General features: G+C 32.4%; 1 protein-coding gene across 1 annotated transcript in view; it reads right to left on the reverse strand.

Moving 5' to 3' along the window:
* LOC106478864 (cGMP-dependent 3',5'-cyclic phosphodiesterase-like) overlaps positions 1-18,669 on the reverse strand; it is a 76,839-nt gene that overhangs the window by 39,210 nt on the left and 18,960 nt on the right. Inside the window, exons 5-12 of the mRNA XM_022382545.1 lie at positions 17,263-17,304; positions 10,838-10,906; positions 7,745-7,872; positions 7,238-7,349; positions 6,257-6,296; positions 4,108-4,171; positions 3,574-3,658; positions 1,456-1,516 (exon numbers count right to left, since the gene is read on the reverse strand). Of these exons, the coding sequence (XP_022238253.1) occupies positions 1,456-1,516; positions 3,574-3,658; positions 4,108-4,171; positions 6,257-6,296; positions 7,238-7,349; positions 7,745-7,872; positions 10,838-10,906; positions 17,263-17,304 (601 nt within the window). The remainder of the gene's footprint in view (positions 1-1,455; positions 1,517-3,573; positions 3,659-4,107; positions 4,172-6,256; positions 6,297-7,237; positions 7,350-7,744; positions 7,873-10,837; positions 10,907-17,262; positions 17,305-18,669) is intronic.

Genomic DNA, 18,669 nt, shown 5'->3' on the forward strand with positions numbered 1-18,669 from the left:
AGCGCGCATGTTCCCAGCGTCGCGTAACTTCCGCTGTTGTAACAATATATTCAAACTTATTATGATATCACAAAGTTTTTAAATAACGCAAAGAAAAACAACTTATAAATTATAAATATTATGTCTATTCAATAATTCAAAACAAATTGTTTGGTAATAGTGCGAAGATTTATTTTTAGAGTAATTCAGGCTGTGCAGTTAAAAATAAAAATTTTGGTCTCCTCTTTATTATGTAGGTCTCTGCCTCTCGTCCCAGAACAGAAATATCCAGCGCCTTTTGTTTGCTACGTGCATTACATGTTGTTTTAGTCACGTGACTAAATCCCTCAAATGCATAACACGGTAATCTTCAGTGGTAATTGGTAGATAAGGTACGTATTTGATATTTCCAAGGTAAATTAATCTGTCTAATTAAACTCGTGGTAACTGGATTTTTAAGAGGATTTGAGAAAAGTCCGCCAACAAATCCAATACAACAATTTCCAGCTAAGGTAAAACTCCCACTTTAGAATCATGCAGTGAAGATAAACATTAACGTTAACACTCGTTATTTCCAGTATGGGTAAAACTACTTTAGAAAATAAAGAAATCATAGTTTAATTCTACATAAACACTTTTGAGTGGGATAGATTTTAAACCTATAGATGCACATAAAACATTTATAAAATTATTATTATTATTATATACTCATGTTATAGTGTTCCTAACATGACATATTTTAAAAAGTCAACCATGATATTCTAAATACATAGCTGGATTATATTTTTAAATGCCGTTGTTACGACAGCGGAAGTCACGTGACGCTGCTGGCGCGTTTGGCGCTGGTAGCGTGCGTGAAATTTCTCGAATGTTCATGAATGATCGGGAGGCCTGAGAGTATTAGAGATGCCCCCTTTGTTAATATATAAGGCTGGCAGAGAAGCCAGCGATGGATAGATAATTAAAGAAGCGAACAGTAGTGACGGTAAGTGAAGTGTGTGAATCACTGTGATTTATAGCGTGTATTATAAACGTTGTTAAGTTTAAAGTGACGAGAAACGTACTGACTGTGGAATTACTGTGTACTAAAAGTTTGTATCGAGGAAGAATGAACTGGTTTAATCAAGAAAGGACTTGTATAACTGAAGTTCCTCGGAAAGAATTTCTACCGGAAATTATCAAACAAGCAGATACGTAACACTGTAAAGAAAAAAAAAGCAATCTTATATTTTTCGGAAATAAAGGTATCTAACTAAAGAAAATTGATTCTTTCATAATTAGGCTTAATTAAAAATATCTATTCCTGCTGTATATAAATAAACAGATGATAGAATGTAGAAGTAAAGGATGTCAACATTCATCGTTTAATTCAAGTTTGAATATAAGTTTCACATGAGCATATCACACCACATCGTACATTTGCCACCTTTAGTTTATATCAGTTTCAGAACTCGATGGTGATACTCTGGAACCTACCAGTAGTTGCCACGTGACCAGCAATACCTTGGTTTGTAGGAATTCGTAACTCAGATGTTATCTACGATAGAAAATACAAGTGAATTACACAACTATCAAGGTGTTTTGTATCAAATACACTAAATAATTTATCTTGTTTTGGAGACTGTAAGCTGCAAGCGAGCTATAACACAGATACATCACAGTTTTAGTAATAGTTTTATACATGATTCAAATTATTGAAGTTGGGGCTTTAGTCGCTTAATCATACCAAATTTTCTTTAATACGAATACAACTTTCGTTTTTACTTTTGCCATAATCTTGAAATGAGCATTCTTTACTTCTACGTCGCAGTTAATGACATATTATTTTACACACGGCTTGTTTTCACTGATTTTATTTGTTTGTTCCCGTGCTCTAATTTTCAGATCTTATATGCTTAGCATCACAACGAGGACACGTAAATTCATAAACAACGTCAGATGTTTTTTTTTTGTGCAGAAATCTTGTCTTTACATTAAAAACAAAACAAATTCAATCCATTTTCAGGTTTGAAAATAACTCTCAGGTTTGTTTGAAGTTTGACTTTACGAAAGAGATTATGTTATTACTTTCTTACCAAAAAACGTGATTTCGATAACATACAGGTTTGAAACTCTTTGGACTCACCTTCAACCATTGTTTTTATGGTAACACAAAACTAGATTAGCCAACTATGGAGCTAATCTAGAATTCATCGCAATTCCATCAGTCTCGTTATGAACGTTACCATAAAAAAAGAACGAATTCCAATAGTTTTTGAAAAGTTGGCTTGGGGAATCTCATCATACCATCTTATTTTTCATAATTCAAATTATAAACTATCGAAGGTTAGGTCGATGATACTTCTATCATATTTAACTGAAGTGGATCATGTATATCAGTTCTTTGAATATCTGAATAGTATACATAATAATATGAAGTTCACAATAGAACATGAAGAAAATCAAAAACTTGCTTTCTTCGTTGGTTTAGTCCATAACGTAAAGGGAGTATTAGAACTGTGAATTATATATTTTAGTTTTGTAAGTTTTATCCTGAACAAGTACAAAGATAATATAACTCATAAATTACAAGCACTTATGAAAGTTTTTGGAAAAAGAGTGAAGAATACTAAATGTTCGTTGAAAAAAGAAAACTGTTCTTATTTATATGCTCATAAGCATATATTTAGGACTTCAAACAGCGAAACAATAGATCATGTGCCAAAACTATCGATGTCAGTGGTACCGTCTTTCACCGGAAAACTCGGTTTTTAGTTAGTTTGTTTGTTTGTAATTAAGCACAAAGCTACACAATGGGCTATCTGTGCTCTGCCCACCACGGGTATCGAAACCCGGATTCTAGCGTTGTAAGTCCGCAGACATACCGCTGTACTACTGGGGGCTCGGTTTTTAGTAAGAAAACAATTACGTAATCAAATAGACCTGGGAGTTATTTCAAACCTGAATGTAGATTGAATTTTCTTTTAACTTAGGAATATGATTCCGACACGAAAAAACAACATCTAACATTGTTTATGAATTTATTATCTTAGTTGTGATGCTAGGTATATAGAATCTACCACTAGATGGCTGGATATTAGAGCTAGGAAACATAGAAACATATAAATCTACTCAGAGACAACAAATTGAATATAGAATAGAAACATGTTATGAGAATTTGTAACGGAGAAGTAAAGAATGCTCATTTCAAGATTGTGGCCAAAAAGTAACAACAAAAGCATACAGTCTTCTTATTAAAAAACTTTGTTAATTTAGCGGCTAAAACCCCATATTAATGAAGTTAGATAACCTGGGAGTGAATTACAAGTATCTTTTTTAGGTGTCATTGTCCTAGAAGAGTTTTATAGTTGTTAAAAATAAGTAAATTAATGCCGCTTCCATCAACCATTCTGTATTATTAATATGTCAGGTAAAGAAAACATTAGACGAGAATTCAAAAAAGTGAAAAGGTAGTACGTTATTGATATAGAACGTTCGGTTAATTTAAACTACATTGAGCTTGCAAAGAGAAGCATACGAATCTCGGGGTGTTCTAGTGTGTCTATAAAAATACAATCACGAAAATTAAAACTAGATGTCATAAATAGCTGTTACCTCTGTTTCATCCTCTGCCATCTGTCCATCGAACACTTTGGCTACTAATTCATTTTGTTCCTTATCCAGGAGAAAGAGAGAACATCTAGATCCGAGAAAATAATGGTTGGTTAGACAAAACTTATACTTTATATATTTTTGTTTACGGATAAACTCTCATAGTGAAATGGTGCAAACGCTTTTAGCTCGTTATAATCACATCTAATAGATGGCGATACCAGCAATTCTCCATGTTTCTTCTCACTTTTCTCCATTCGTAGGTAAGATTAACTATATTCTGAAGGTAATTTTTAAATAATACTGATTTGGTTTGACTGCATTTCTTATATAAGTGCGTAATAAATGGCGATATCAAAATGTATTTGTTCTTTTCAGAATTGAAGATGTGGCAGAAGAATAAGTAATATATATATATATATATATATATAGAACTAGAGATAGTCAAGTTGTGATTGAGAACTTTAAATTTGGAAACTGTGTGAAAGATACAAGAAACGTCTACTTACATGATTATAAGCACACACATATGCATACCTTTCAGCTTTGGTAAGATTCCTAGCCTCAACCATTACTTCTTTCAAAAGAACTGTTACGTTATCTACAAAGAAAGTAAATTTAGGATGGAATAGTAATGAAATTTAAAAAAAAAAATCTTTGTAACTTACTTAGCATTATAAGTTTAGTTACCATCACCTTGAATAATATCCCAATAAAACACAACATTACTTGAAACAAACTTGAGAAATTGAGTCCCACTATAAACTTATAACATAGAACTTCCAAAATATTCCCTAAAATTCAATAGATAAAGCTTTCATTAAGGCTCATCCTAACTAAAGTATTGGCCTGTTACTTTAGAATATTTCATAATCTCAGAAGTGAAAACGTTGATATATGAAGTGTTGAAACTTAGAATTTTGACTTTCAAATGTAGTAATTGCTCACGTTTAGTAGTTTGAAAACAGTCTTTGTTTTCAAAAGAAAACGCACATATAAGTAGAAATAAAATTTTTGCGTTGGAAATTTAGAATACGCGTATATAATAATCAGACATAAAATACAAACTTAATCTTATGGAGTCTGAAACTGATAGCCACTTTCATCTTTTTTTATGTATAACTTGGCTATATATGTTCACTTCTAAATAACCTATTTTCTTCATTAAAGAAACAAACATTATTGCAACGAAATAATTAAAAGCAAATATATTCTAACGTATATTAATTAGTATGAGTTATATTATTGATATATTGTTTGTTGAAACAACATTCTAAAGGTATTTTGTTTACAAGAACAACTAAATTATAAAACACAATATTTACTAATAATCGTATCATAAATATGTTGTTTTCGGTTATTTTGAGGTTTCCCAACTTATGGTAACTCATTCGATAACTTATATCACAGCTATATTTCAGTGTTATGATATAAGGATCCCACTGAGTGAATTCAATTGTAACCTGTAATCAGCTTTATAGAGGAAACGCTTCTTTTACATAATTTAATCTGCGACGTTACATTCCATTGGGGTGGTCAACTTCAGGCTATGTACACTTAATAAAAATTGAAAAGTTATTCTCGGGAGTGCAAGAATCTAGTTATAAATTTAAGGTAGGTAATAATAAACTATTTACAAAAAACATGAAAATCATAATTCAGTTACACACTTTTATTTTTATATGTTCTTATTCGGATACCTTTTTTGTATGTATCTTATTACCACTTTATGTTAAGTAGTTATAAACCAATTTAGTAATGATAGACTAACTAGAAAGAAGCTAATCAACACTACCCATCGCCAACTTATGGAATACTCTGTTATCAACGAAAAATGGGATTAACCGTCACATTATAACGCCACCACGGCTGAAAAGACGAGCATATTAGGTGACAGGATTCGAACTCTCAACCCGTAGATTAATAGTTGAGCGCCCTACCCACCAGACCATATCAGGCCGTGGGTGAAATGGGCTTCAGCTTCTATGGGCTGAAATGTCGCAGTTTTAATTCCTTGAAAGAAACATTTTCATTGTAAAGCTGCTCACGACATTAAATATAGCTTGAAATAATTCTGTCTGAAATAAAACTGAGAACCTGAAACATTTTTTGAGTATTTTTTAGTGATTTCAATAAGTTATATAAAGTAGTGAAATAGAAATGGGTTCACTAACCTTGCCGATTCTAAACTATTTAGTTACTGAGAAGACAGTAAAACGTCACTGTTTGATTATTATGATGGTACAAACATTCTGTTTCTTAGTTTAAATATACGTGTATATTATTTACGAACAACAGCGGCTTGACAGTTTTTACACTGACGAGGTTTCGGATATAAAATATATATTACAGAAACAAGATGAAAGAAACGATGCATATTCCTATTTTCGTTTGCAGTACAGTAGTTGTTTCAAAAATTACCAGTGCATGATATTTGAACGTATTTTTGAGTCAGCTGGTAAAACTGTTAATTGTGTTATCTCTAATTTTAAGTTAGATAATATTTGCAACTAAAGTTATTTCCAGCAACTCAACTTTTAATTCGTTATGAAAAATGTCTGCAATTATGTTTTTTTTTCTTTAAGGCTTTAGTATACACAGAATTATAGAAATATGTAACGTGCATAGTGCAAGCAAAGAATTACCTGTGCTGATGTTAGATAACGTATGCACCATAAACACTCACCTAAGTGGATAAAGAGGTTCTTGGCAACAGCCAGTAGAGACTGAAAACAAATAGAGGAAGATCTTTTTGTAAGTAGTGTGTAACACAAGTCCCCCTTAAAAATAATTAGCAATTCGTGGATATGTTCTAGGTCATATATATGTAAGTAGTGTGTAACACAAGTCCTCCTTAAAAATAATTAGCAATTCGTGGATATGTTATATGTCTTCTCGAAATAATTAGTGCTGCAGAAATCCCAGTATCATGAAAATACCTGCATCTCATGCCCTCACGGATTTGCAGCTTTCATTCAATCCATCACCACTTCTAGAAACCACATTACAGTTTATGATGACACTACGATTTGAAACAAATCTATTAAATAACTCAATAATTCAAGGTTGTTTGTAGCAATATTTGTGTCTCAACTTCTATAACGATGTTGGGCCTTGTAAAATTCGTAAATGAAATAACGGTATGCATTTTATTTTATGCATAGACAATCAAATGTTATAAATTAAATGTTGAAATACAAATACGTAATACTAGATGTTAATTAGGTTTTAGATATCAAATATCACTGAAAAGTAAAATTTTACTCGAGTATTAAAACCATTATATTGACTAGTGTATGGAAATTACTATATATAATGCCTTTTGCCATTAGAATACTTATTAATGATTAGTTTAATCTGAATTCTTAAGCATATTGTCCGGTTAAAGTACATTTAAAATCTTACTACAACAGCTTAGATGTCAGTTTACAGATCTAGAGCTCCCAAGCAGAGGTCACGATAAAATAAAGGAAACTGTCACTGTTAATCTAGCTATTGACCTTTGAACATTCGACCACAAATGTTTCCTATTTTCTGGAATTGTCAGTTGTGATTTATATGCTATGATTTGTAGCCTCGACCTTTTTCTTTGTTGTTGTATCTCAAAGAACAGCATATCATTCAAACAGACACACGAGCGTTTCAAGACATCGATATTGAAACTGACCTGGCATTGTTCCCTCAACCTCTTTTCTTCTTCATACTCTTGAGTTTTGAGCAAAATTGGAACAATTGGCAAGAAACATTCATGTACTATGGCTTCTGTTTCTTTAGAAAATCTACAAGGAAGATTGAAATATTGATAAGTAGCTTATTATTATTTTAATAAATTATCATACTAACATACGCAAGATTCAAAATATTTGAGTATTGAAGCCACTATACTTCAACAGAGAAATTAGTGAGAGAAATACCAGAATTAAAATAAACTGCACTTAGAACGATTTAAAGTCACATCAACTTTCTTTCACTTTATAATATAGAGCTTACATTATTATAGTTATAAAACACCACCATAAAAAGCTTGTCATATGTTTCGTTATTCCAATTAATTAATTGTCCAAGAATCAAAACTTTACATATATATGTGACTTTTGACTTAAACATTACCCAGCATACAGAAAATAATTAACATTTTCTTGCATATACATATATATATATATTATGCACTCACTTTTTAAAATGTTCACTTGCTAAACATGCTAAAATCACAACTTTGTTTTCTGTTGGGTGAAGTACTGGCACGCAAACAAGTGACCTCACTGGGAAATTGACGAGTTTTATTATGTTTTCCTTGTATTCCTGACGAAAAAACACAATACAGTATTCATAGTGAAATAACTCCTATAAATATAAATACATATCACAAATTCAATACCTAGGTTTATAGATAATGTTTTTGCGCATAAAAATAGTCAAATCTTTAAAGTTAGACAGCATTTAATACAAACATATTACTAATAATTTTGACTTGTAATGACTTAAACTCACATAACTTTGTCATAACAAAAAATGCATAATTTATTAATTATCATTCTCCTTATTTAACTGAATATTAACTAATAAAGAAATGTGACTGACCATGTTTTTCTGTGTGAAACTGTGTGACTTTAATTCATTCTCTAGAAAGGATATTTGCATAATTCCAGTTAAGTAAAATAACATTTCTCCCGAAATATATGATGCAACTATCTAATACGTGAACAGTCAAACCTTTTATTAGTTTAAAAGGGCAAAAAAAAGATTTAAAAATAATTTATAGAAGAAAAAAGTTTTGTTGGCTTTTCTGGCGCCGTATGGTAAGCATACATGTCATTTGTTGAAATTATTGCTGAAGTCTTAAGGTACATAACTTTTTAAGCCTTCATAATGAAACCAAATTTATATATTTAAATTTTAACGTATTCAATTGCGAAAAGGGTTGTTTCCATATTTCTCACTAGATGGTGCTAAAATGTCATGGTGTCTTCTTTGAGACATCTTTTAAAAAGATGTCAGAAATTGAGAAAATATAGAGATGTTTGGGAAATGTGAAAAACATGTGCTTACCAGTAGAAAAGAAGATTTTGCATATGAGATTATAAAAGTTGTTTAAGTTGCTAGTGTGTTGCTCCTATATTTACTTTCGTTTACAATACAATATTTTCATCAACGCAGGAAAAATTTTTGTTTGTTATAAATCTTGCGCAAAGCAACACGAAGAGTATATGCGCTAGCCGTCCCCAATTTAGCAGTGAAAGACTAGAGGGAAGGCAACTAGTCATTACCACCCACCGCCAACTCTTGGGCTACTCTTTTACAAACGAATAGTGGGATTGACCGTCACATTATAACGCCTCCACAGCTGAAAGGGCTGGAACGGGGATTCCTTGCAGGAAAAGTGAGCTTGAGGTTTTTGCTTTTAAATATATATATATTGGAAATAATAATCAAAACACACAGATGATAGATATAAAGGAGTCACAAACAACGAGTTATTGCAATCATAATACCAATTTAGAATTACTACAATACATTATTATAGAAAAATAGAAAACGAAGTTTATAATTTATATAATTCAATAGTATTTTGTACAGACAGTTCTCTTATTTTTAAGCTTCCATAAGTTTATTAATGTATGATTGTGAAACATTGTTCCAAATGCCCTGATTACTCCTCACAATTCAGCTAAGTAATCTGGTTGCTGTTTGATTTTCTCATATAGCCTTAATGATATTCATATCGGGACTTTGTGCAGGCCAAGTCATCGTTGTGAGTGTTCCATCGGGTTCTTTTTCCTTCCAAGTTTTGCCATATTTGCTGCATACAAGGAATCATTATATTGCTGGAAAATGAATTTCTGCCCAACAGGACTTGTTCTGAGGAATGACTCGATAGATAAATATTTGCTTCTACCTCTCGGTAGTTTGGGTGCCATCAATTTTATGTAGACCTCCAATATTGTTGGTTGAGATAAATCCCACACTTATACTAGTTTCGCATGCTTTACTGTAAATGTTATATGTTGGCCATGACATCTTTCTTCGCTCTTTGATCAAATAAACTGTCGTTGATTGTTGCCAAACAATTTGAATTCACCTATAAAGAGCACCATCCTCCAGCTTTGCTCATCCAATTGATTGAAGACTGATGCATTAACTCTTTGGTTACAGCTAGATCATCGGCAAGGTCTCTAATGGATTGCTGTGTATCACGTAGAGAGTTAATGTCACTTTTGAAAAGTTTGGGTTTCTACTTTACAGTTTCATTTTACAACAGTGTTAATTTCACATAATCTCTACAGTTTTTCAATACAAAACCTATTAAAAACTAAATGTTACTTCTGTTTGCCGCATGGAGTAGTCTTCACCACCCAAAACTTCACTTTCTATACGTTAGTCCTGTGACATTTCTGTCCTGGGTGTTATGACTGCATTCACTCACTACATTATTTATGGAAATAATATGACTATCTGTGTGTGTGTTAACAGATATTATTGTGTGGCACTGTTTAATTGGTTCGATGAAAGTCAATCACAATGTAAACTATCAGCACGTGATTGTACTCTGGTGAAGTTCACTTTCTGAAATACAAAGGGGGACAATCCATAATGTTTTCATTTTATACTAATTTTATTCACTGCTTTCTAATTACTTACAATATTGTACCTGTATTTCGTTCTTTGAATTTATGAATAAATCACTTCAAAATTTAAAATCGCTATAAAACATTGGAAGTAATTTTTTCTTTCCGATTTTGGTCAAATTTATTTATTTTGTTGTTTTGTTCATGTACTTTTTAATTTAATTAATTATTTGGAGTGTTTTATACTCATTTGTATAAGATCAGAATAACATTAAGGAGGGATGGAATTCTACAGCATATACTAATATTTTATTTCATATAATTCGTTTAGAAGCAGTTACTTTATATTGATAACTAGGAACTGAAGTAACATATAAATGTTGTCGTCATTACATATTAGTCATATATTAATTATTGTTTTGTTGAGAAAACGTAATAGTGCTATTATATGTGTGATACTGTATACTCAACAGTATATAGCCTGAAGTTTAAGAACTGTAAACAAATTCTAGATTACAAAATATAACGTATAGAAAACAAATTTCTTCAAAACGAAACCAAAAAGAACTAGATTGGCTCGTCTTACAACTGACATCATGCCTAATCCGAAACGAAAATAAGTCAACACTTCTACATTTTTAACAAAATACAAGACACTAGAACTAACATCATAAATTAATTAAACGAATTTCCGAACTTACATTCTTAATATCCTGAAACGTTATTGGTCTCTTTTCAGTAATAGCTGTACTAAAACTGTTGCTAGGAATCTACAGAAAAAAAAGATAAAGAAACAAAACTGAAAGCAATGTGGGGTTAATTATTTTTACTTTTGGAAATATTATTGAAGAATATTGTGTTTCGGATTATGTGAAAAGAAATGATCAATTATTAATTATTAATTACTCTTTTATTGGATTTTGTTTGTTTGTTTGTTTGTTTGTAATTAAGCACAAAGCTACACAATGAGCTATCTTTTGCTCTGCCCACCACGGGTATCGAAACCCGGATTCTAGCGTTGTAAGTCCGCAGACGTACCGCTGTGCCACTGGGGGGCCTTTTATTGGAAACAAGGAGATAATGGAATTTTCACAGTTTCAATTTTTTATAATAACGAAAGACTAATTTTCTAAACAGTCATAACGCATATGTGCAATGATTATATGCAGTTTGTTTGTTATGGATTTCGCGCAAAGCTACACGAGGGCTATCTGCGCTAGTCGTCCCAACTTTTGGGTTACTGTTTTACCAACGAATAGTTGGATTGACCGTCACATTATAACGCCCCCACGGCTAAAAGGGCGAGCATGTTTGGTGTGACGGGGATTCGAACCCGCGGTCCGCAGATGGCGAGTCGAGCGCCCTAACCACCTGGCCATGCCGGGCCTGATAATATGCAGAGATATGATCAAGAAGCAGACTTTATGCTACGGTATCTCTTATGTGGCGCTTTTTTTCGCAAGTCTTAAAATGATTCTTAACCGATGTTGCTAACTCCACCTAGCTATAAAAAAAGTAAAAAAAAGTTAGTATTGTAATGCAATTTTTGGGTCATATCACTTTTATTCTATTGTTATGAATATGCGTAACAATCATAACATACAACGAACTATTATATTTGGCAGATATTACTATATAGAACATAAAGGCAGTTAAACTATTCCTGAAGTTTTCTAAGTTCGAGATTAGACTATTCTAAAAGTCTTTCGTCGTTTTAAAAATAAATGTTATGGTGAAGTCTAACATCTAAGGTTTCATTTTATTTCTAAAAACATAAACATGTTTGAAAGGAAGAATGTGTTGTCACTTGGCTTTCCTCATAACTTCTTGCAAGTTTACATTATGGAGTCCCAAGAATCCCTCTGAAATACGACGTATTTGGAATGATGACAAAAGAATGAAAAAGGAAAGCGAATTCTTTATAAACGTTTTAAACTCGACGTAATTTTGTAGGGTAAGAGTTTTAAAAAACAACAACAACTCTTAATAATGATTCATCGGAGTGAAAATTTAAATGATTAGCAAAACTTTAAAAGCTAACAGTGTAGTTTAGATGGTAGTTGGATATAACGTTGAGAAAAGAAAGTCATATACAATGTCACGTCACACAATTTCCTACTTAAAGATTAATCAAAGTTTTGTAAGTACACTGCAAATATATCAACCAGAATTGATTTATGAAATATCTGTTGGCGAAAGTCTAAGAAATAAGATTCATTACTGTATTTCATTTCAAAAGTAATGAAATGGCGTTTGTAACAATAGAAAACAAATACGTGGTATCCTGAAGCTATCAAAACAAGGCCACCAACATGTTTTTAACAGAAAACTGTTTGAAATGACACCTACCACAGTTCTCCAAGTATTCAAAATAATTTCTCATTGTAAGGCTACAAGCAACAATAGTATCCGAAATTTGACATTCATAAAAGTTATGTATTGTTGTAAACTATATATTCAATATTGTAATTTGTTTGTTAGCTAGAAGGCTAATGACGTTTAGATAGGCTTAAAACCTTAGAAAGTTTTAAGTTGGCGTCATGTTTTCTTGTACATTCGAAGTTAGATTACAAATATGAGATAGTTGTGAAGAGTGTAGAGTTCTTTCAAGATAGAAAAATCAGTCGGTGAGTTTTCGTGAAATACTTGGATCTGTGTTTGCTATCGCACTCATCGAGTTTCTTTGTACAAGTGAGTTCATTTGACGTTATTTCTAGTGTTTTTACAAAAGTTCAAACGTCATTTGTAACGCAATCCTACAACAAGTTGCGGCAATGTACAAGTATTCAAGCTTGTAGAAGCTTGTAGAAATGGTAAAGGAGGAAATAAAGTAATTTGTTCTCGTCTCGTGCACTGAACGTTGAATTATTTTCACCCGATAACTTAAAAGAATCTGCCAACGAAAGAACAACAATACAAACTTAGTGTCAGGATTGAGATATTATTTTGGTGAAAATAAAATAGGACTTTGAATACACCTGAAACAGAAATTCAGTTGTCCAAGATGGCGACCACGAGGTTAAATAATGAGATTCAAGGTTAATTGAGATGATGAAATTATTAAGACAAGATCCAGCGCAATCAGTCGAAAAATGTGAATAACACCAAGAAAAGCGTGAGAAAGAGAGACAGAAAGTTAAAATAAAATCAAGAAAAAAATTATAGAGAATTAAAAGAAGACACATATTACCACTGCTGTGCCATCTGTTACTAAAGGACCTTTCTGGACTACCCCAGCTGGGACACTATGAAGTTTGGATCCAGAATTTAGCTGACAAGATAAATATAGTGTCATAGAGAAACTAAAGGACCATGACAAGAAGGCACCATGGCACAGTTCGAAGTCGTTTCCAGAATGAATAGGTGAAATAGTGAACAATAAGCCATCTATCTTGCTTCTCATTTAAAAGGACTAGCTTGGACAACACAAGAGCCATAAGAACTAGTAAGCTTTGATAGAAGCCTTATCCAACAGGTTCAGAATGCCGCATCAAAATTAAGTATCCAGAGCAAAGGTTTGGAGCAGTGTACATAGGAAAGAAAAATCCTTAACCGAATTTGCAAAAGATTTATAAAGACTAGTCTAATTATTTCATCGAGATGGTGCTCGTAAAACGACGAATTTGTTGACACTTAACCAATTTATAGACGTCATAAGAGACGAGGATTTGAGGATCAAGCCAAAACAAAGTAGATGTATGGCTTTAAAAGAAGTTTTACAGTTAGCGATGGAACTTGAATCCGCCAAAATTGTAAATAAACTATTAATGGCACATTTTATAAGTTAGGGAATTATTAGATCCTTTCGTATTGAAACCTCATTTCCCTATCGATAATATAGAATAACTGAATATATTAGTTTGAGAACTAGTTAAACAGAATAGAGAAAATAAACCACAGTACAAAGCTGTTTTAAATGTAACATGAAGAGACATATTGCCAGGGACTGCAGACAAAGGCTAATATGGAGTAAGAACTCTTAAATGATATCAGAAAAAGGTAACCGATATAATTGTGTAATACCTGGCCATTACACCTGAGACTACAAAGACTTAACAGATATTATCAAGCCAAAGATAGCGAGCCCAACCAGATCAATAGAACAACCTACAGCTAACGAGGCATCTAGAAAACAAAAATTAGTTGGATTTATGAGGCGAAGTTCAGCTGGAAATACCCCATCTATCAGGGCCACTCATTGGCACTGCGGTATGTCTATGAACTTACAACGCTAGAATCCGGGTTTCGATACCCATGGTGGAAAGAGCACAGATAGCCCATTGTGTAGCTTTGTGCGTAATTACAAACAAACCATCTATTAGGAATGAGAAAAGAAATTCATTATTTGAGGAAAATCATCCACGGGCTTATTGATAAAAACTTTGCAATATGCTGATTAATACAGATTTCACAGTTACAATTGTTCATCCTGATTTGTTAATGAAAGTTGAGAAATTGCCCCCAGAAATGAAAAAATAAAAGGGATTGATGTTAATAGGAGATGGATGTAATGCTACAGTAAAAGGAAGTTACTCTTACTATAGATATCTTCTCTGTTCTTTATGATGTGGGGGTAAGTGATATCGAGGAAGAGCGCATTTTGAGAACTGACTTCATGCAGAGACATGTATGTGAGGTAAGGCTAGTTTCAGATAGATTCATGGCAATTACTACATCAGAGGTTGAAATACTAGTGCGAACAGGGCTTGTACCACTAAGAAGTGAGATACTCATATCAAGAGTGAAGAGCAATAATTCTTCATCTAGTGAATGGGCTATATAGTGGAACCAAATACTCTAACATGTCACGAGGTAGTTGAAAGAGCTTTCCTGGATGTGAAGAATGAAGATGTCATATATAACTTTATTTAGAAAAGCCTTAATTCAGCTTGTGATAAAGTGAAAGGTAGCTGTAGGATAAGTATTGATAAAAGTGGATGACATGGTGTAGCTGAACAGTTCTCTTCGCAAAAGACGACAAATTCAAAAGATAAGTAGGTTTTGGAGGAAAGATGATCCAAGCCAAAGGTCGTGCACCAGGATCGTCATTGGAAGTATGTTCTGAGAGAATGGTCAACTGGGTACTGCAGAACAGAACTTGTCAGTGGAACCTCAACCTATAGAGAAGCTCAGAGTTATTGACGAGGGTGCTTCCAGAGGATAATTAGGAATGAAGCCACCAATGGATTCATTTAACCACCTACCCAGGAGAAACATTTTCGGCAACAGGACAGCCAGTGACAACAAGGGACAAGACGCCATCCCATCTTTCATTAACCTTTGAAAAAAAAACTACCAAAAAGACTTGGTGAATGGATAGTTGAGTGTAGTGTTTCATTTTTTTATATTTAGGATTGTTCAAGGGACTTCACAATCCAGGAAGGAAACAATATTGTAAGATATATTTCTATGATGAGTTTGTTTGTTAGCTAGAGGGCGTATAACGTTAAGATAGGCTTAAAACGCTGTGATGGATTTGTTATTATATATTTATTTTAACATCCACGTTTGTTTAGATTAAATTTATATTTAGAAATATGCATAACTTACAGTGTTAAATATGTATTGCGAAACTCCCGCCTATTCTGTAAAGTTATAGAAGATTCTCGAGTGTAAGAATCAACAATATATGTGTGTACTTAAACATCAATGTAGCTTTGTATTGTTACATAAAACTGAAGTTTCGAGAAACTCTCCACACGCCTATAAATATAACCAACGCGACGCGCCTAAAAAGAGTACCTATCATTAGTTTGCTATAGTCAGTGTGCTATAAACTTCGGAAGCTATAACTATAATTGTGATTGTTATAATGCTTATTAATCGGAAACTTCAGATATTTGACCAGGAGCGTTTACAAAGTTCGAACATTACAAATCATTTAGCTTCAGTGGATTCTCATCAGACATTAGTACTTTTATGAAAACATTATATAACTTCATCGTGGAAAATTCGGCGTGTGTGGCTAGTGAATAACGAAGGAAAAGCTAGCTAGCTCCCTATTAAGTGAATCGTACCTACATCAACTCGAAATTAACTGGCTCATCCTGAACCCTCGATAAGACATCAAGGAAGTTCCAGACTAGAAAGAAGACTTTGTATTGCTTGTAAGTTTGTGAAACTTTTGTATATGAATCATTGTTTGAAGTAGCTGTTTGTAATAACTGTTATTGTATATTGTATTATCGTTTGTATATTAAAACATATTTGTATAAAACAAAGAAGACCGTGTGTATCAATCTTGTTGGCAAATTTCATCAGTTGGAGATATATCGGCATTTATCTAAATACTAAATCCAAAGTACAAGTTAACTCCGTTTTAAGCTATTACAAATTATCATATGATACAATACCTATAAAGTTCTAAGATGACGTCAAGTTGTTCTCGTACATTCGAAGCTAGATATTTGTGAAGTACGTAGAGTTATTTCAAGATAGAGAGGTGAAGCAGTCAGTGTGTTTTCGTGAAGCACGTGTATCTGTGTTTGCTATTGCGCTTATCAAGTTTCTTTGTAGAAAGAACTAAGTTGATTTTACGTTATTCCTAGTATTGTTACAGAGGCTTGAACGTCATTTGTAATGTAGTCCTACAACAAGTTATAACAGTGTGCAAGCGTTAAACCTTGTAGAAATATTAAAGGAGAAAATATAGTAAGTTGTTCTCGTCACGTGGACTGAGCGATGAATTATTTCCATCGGATAATTTAAAATAACATACAAACTAAAGAACAACGATACAACACTAATGGTACAATTAACTTGAGTTTTCCAACGGAAAACTGTTGGTGTCTTTATCGAATTCTGCTAGTACTAAACCACTAGTAATGTATATTACAAACTCTAAGCTAAAAAGATTAGTGAAAATTACAAAATTCACAAACAATAAATTAACGAAACTCTTCTGGCGAAATCTCAACGCAAAGTTATTTGGTAAAATAAAATATGTGCAATTATTAAATTAATGCTAATATTTACTAGAAACGCAACAGTCAACATGGTCTATGCTTCTTCTCCAAACTGTGACATGAGCAACTTTCTTCTAGGTTTAGAAACAAAGTGGTGGTAAAATATTTTCTTTTACACCAATCGGAGAAAAATAACAAAACACTTATTTTTTAGCACTTACCAAAAATGTTACCTCTTCGTCAAGAATTTTATCTCCAACTACCTAGGCAATAAAAACAAGCTTTTATTATATTAATGAATAATAGGTTTGACTTTTTCTTTGCAGATGAAAGTTTCTATTTTCAAGAAATTGCCGTGTAGCTTAGAAATAAAAGCTCAGAACAAGATTAAAATAAGTTTTATCAACTTCATACTTAAGTTTTGAATACATTAGTTTTAGAAGATTCATTTAGCCTAAGTTGAATCACCTAAATGTTTTGTGTCGAAAAAAAGTCGACATTTTTTTTTTGAAATGGACACCCCTGTCCACTATTCAGTAGTACCAGAGACGCTTTTGAACCCGCTATCTTCACTCACGTCTCCATATTTTTACATTCTGGAGTTATTTTTATATTTTTTGAAATACCCTGTTTACTAATCTTGGTTGCTCTCTGTGATTTACTGATTGCAACACAGCTACAGCATTAGATCGTGGGGATCTGGATAGCTAAAGAAACTTGAAATATGAAGAAAGTCCATTTAATGGATGTTTCTGTACACGTGGTTAGAAAATGATGTAATGTTATATAGGCATTAATTGAAATAATTTAGTTACATATGTCCAGAAATATAGTTTTACTAGTTAATTTATTGTCGGATATTTTACTGTTGTTTATTTAGTTTCTTCCTTTACCGCATAATTTTGTTCTGCAATGGTGAGATAGATTAATACTATTTTAAGTAATACGTATTTACCTTCGTAATCGCAGATAACATCTGAACATAAGTAACCAATATTTATAAATAATAAAACATACATGTATAAATATATAGACATAAGCGAATATACCTATACTTTTAATGGCGTATTATAATTATATTTAGAATATATAAATATAAACACTAGAAGTAATTACAAAACTAAATATAGTTAATCACTTAAGAATATATCTTAATAACTTTAAGTCTAATGTTAGTAGCCGAAAATAGTCTATCTATGTGAAGTCTAACTTTTAAGCTTACAATGAAGCCTGTGTGCAACACATAGTAAAATTAATCTTAAGAATTAATACCGTTCTAATATAACCTAATTAAACTTATTAAAACGACAAGTGTAACTTGAAATGCAATCGTGAAGTTCATATTAATGTGGTTACAAATTGCATTAATTAAAATCTACTGGGTGCCTTTTCTTATTAATAAAGGTGTTTTCAGTTGTAAATCAGTGATAAGTTATTAGGTGGATAATAGTTTTTACCATTTAGGGTTCTTCTTGTTTAAGTTATTTCCGCTTTCATAAAGTGTTCAAATAAATATTATTTACAATGATTAGAATTTACTTTAGAGCTTATTTCTGTTCTGCTCTAGCGAATAGGTGAATACTATTTCTTCGAGGGAGGGGGTTGAGCTGATAAAATGACGTAGCGTT

This window comes from Limulus polyphemus, unplaced genomic scaffold, assembly GCF_000517525.1.
Source record: "Limulus polyphemus unplaced genomic scaffold, Limulus_polyphemus-2.1.2 Scaffold256, whole genome shotgun sequence".
NCBI classification, from domain to species: domain Eukaryota; kingdom Metazoa; phylum Arthropoda; class Merostomata; order Xiphosura; family Limulidae; genus Limulus; species Limulus polyphemus.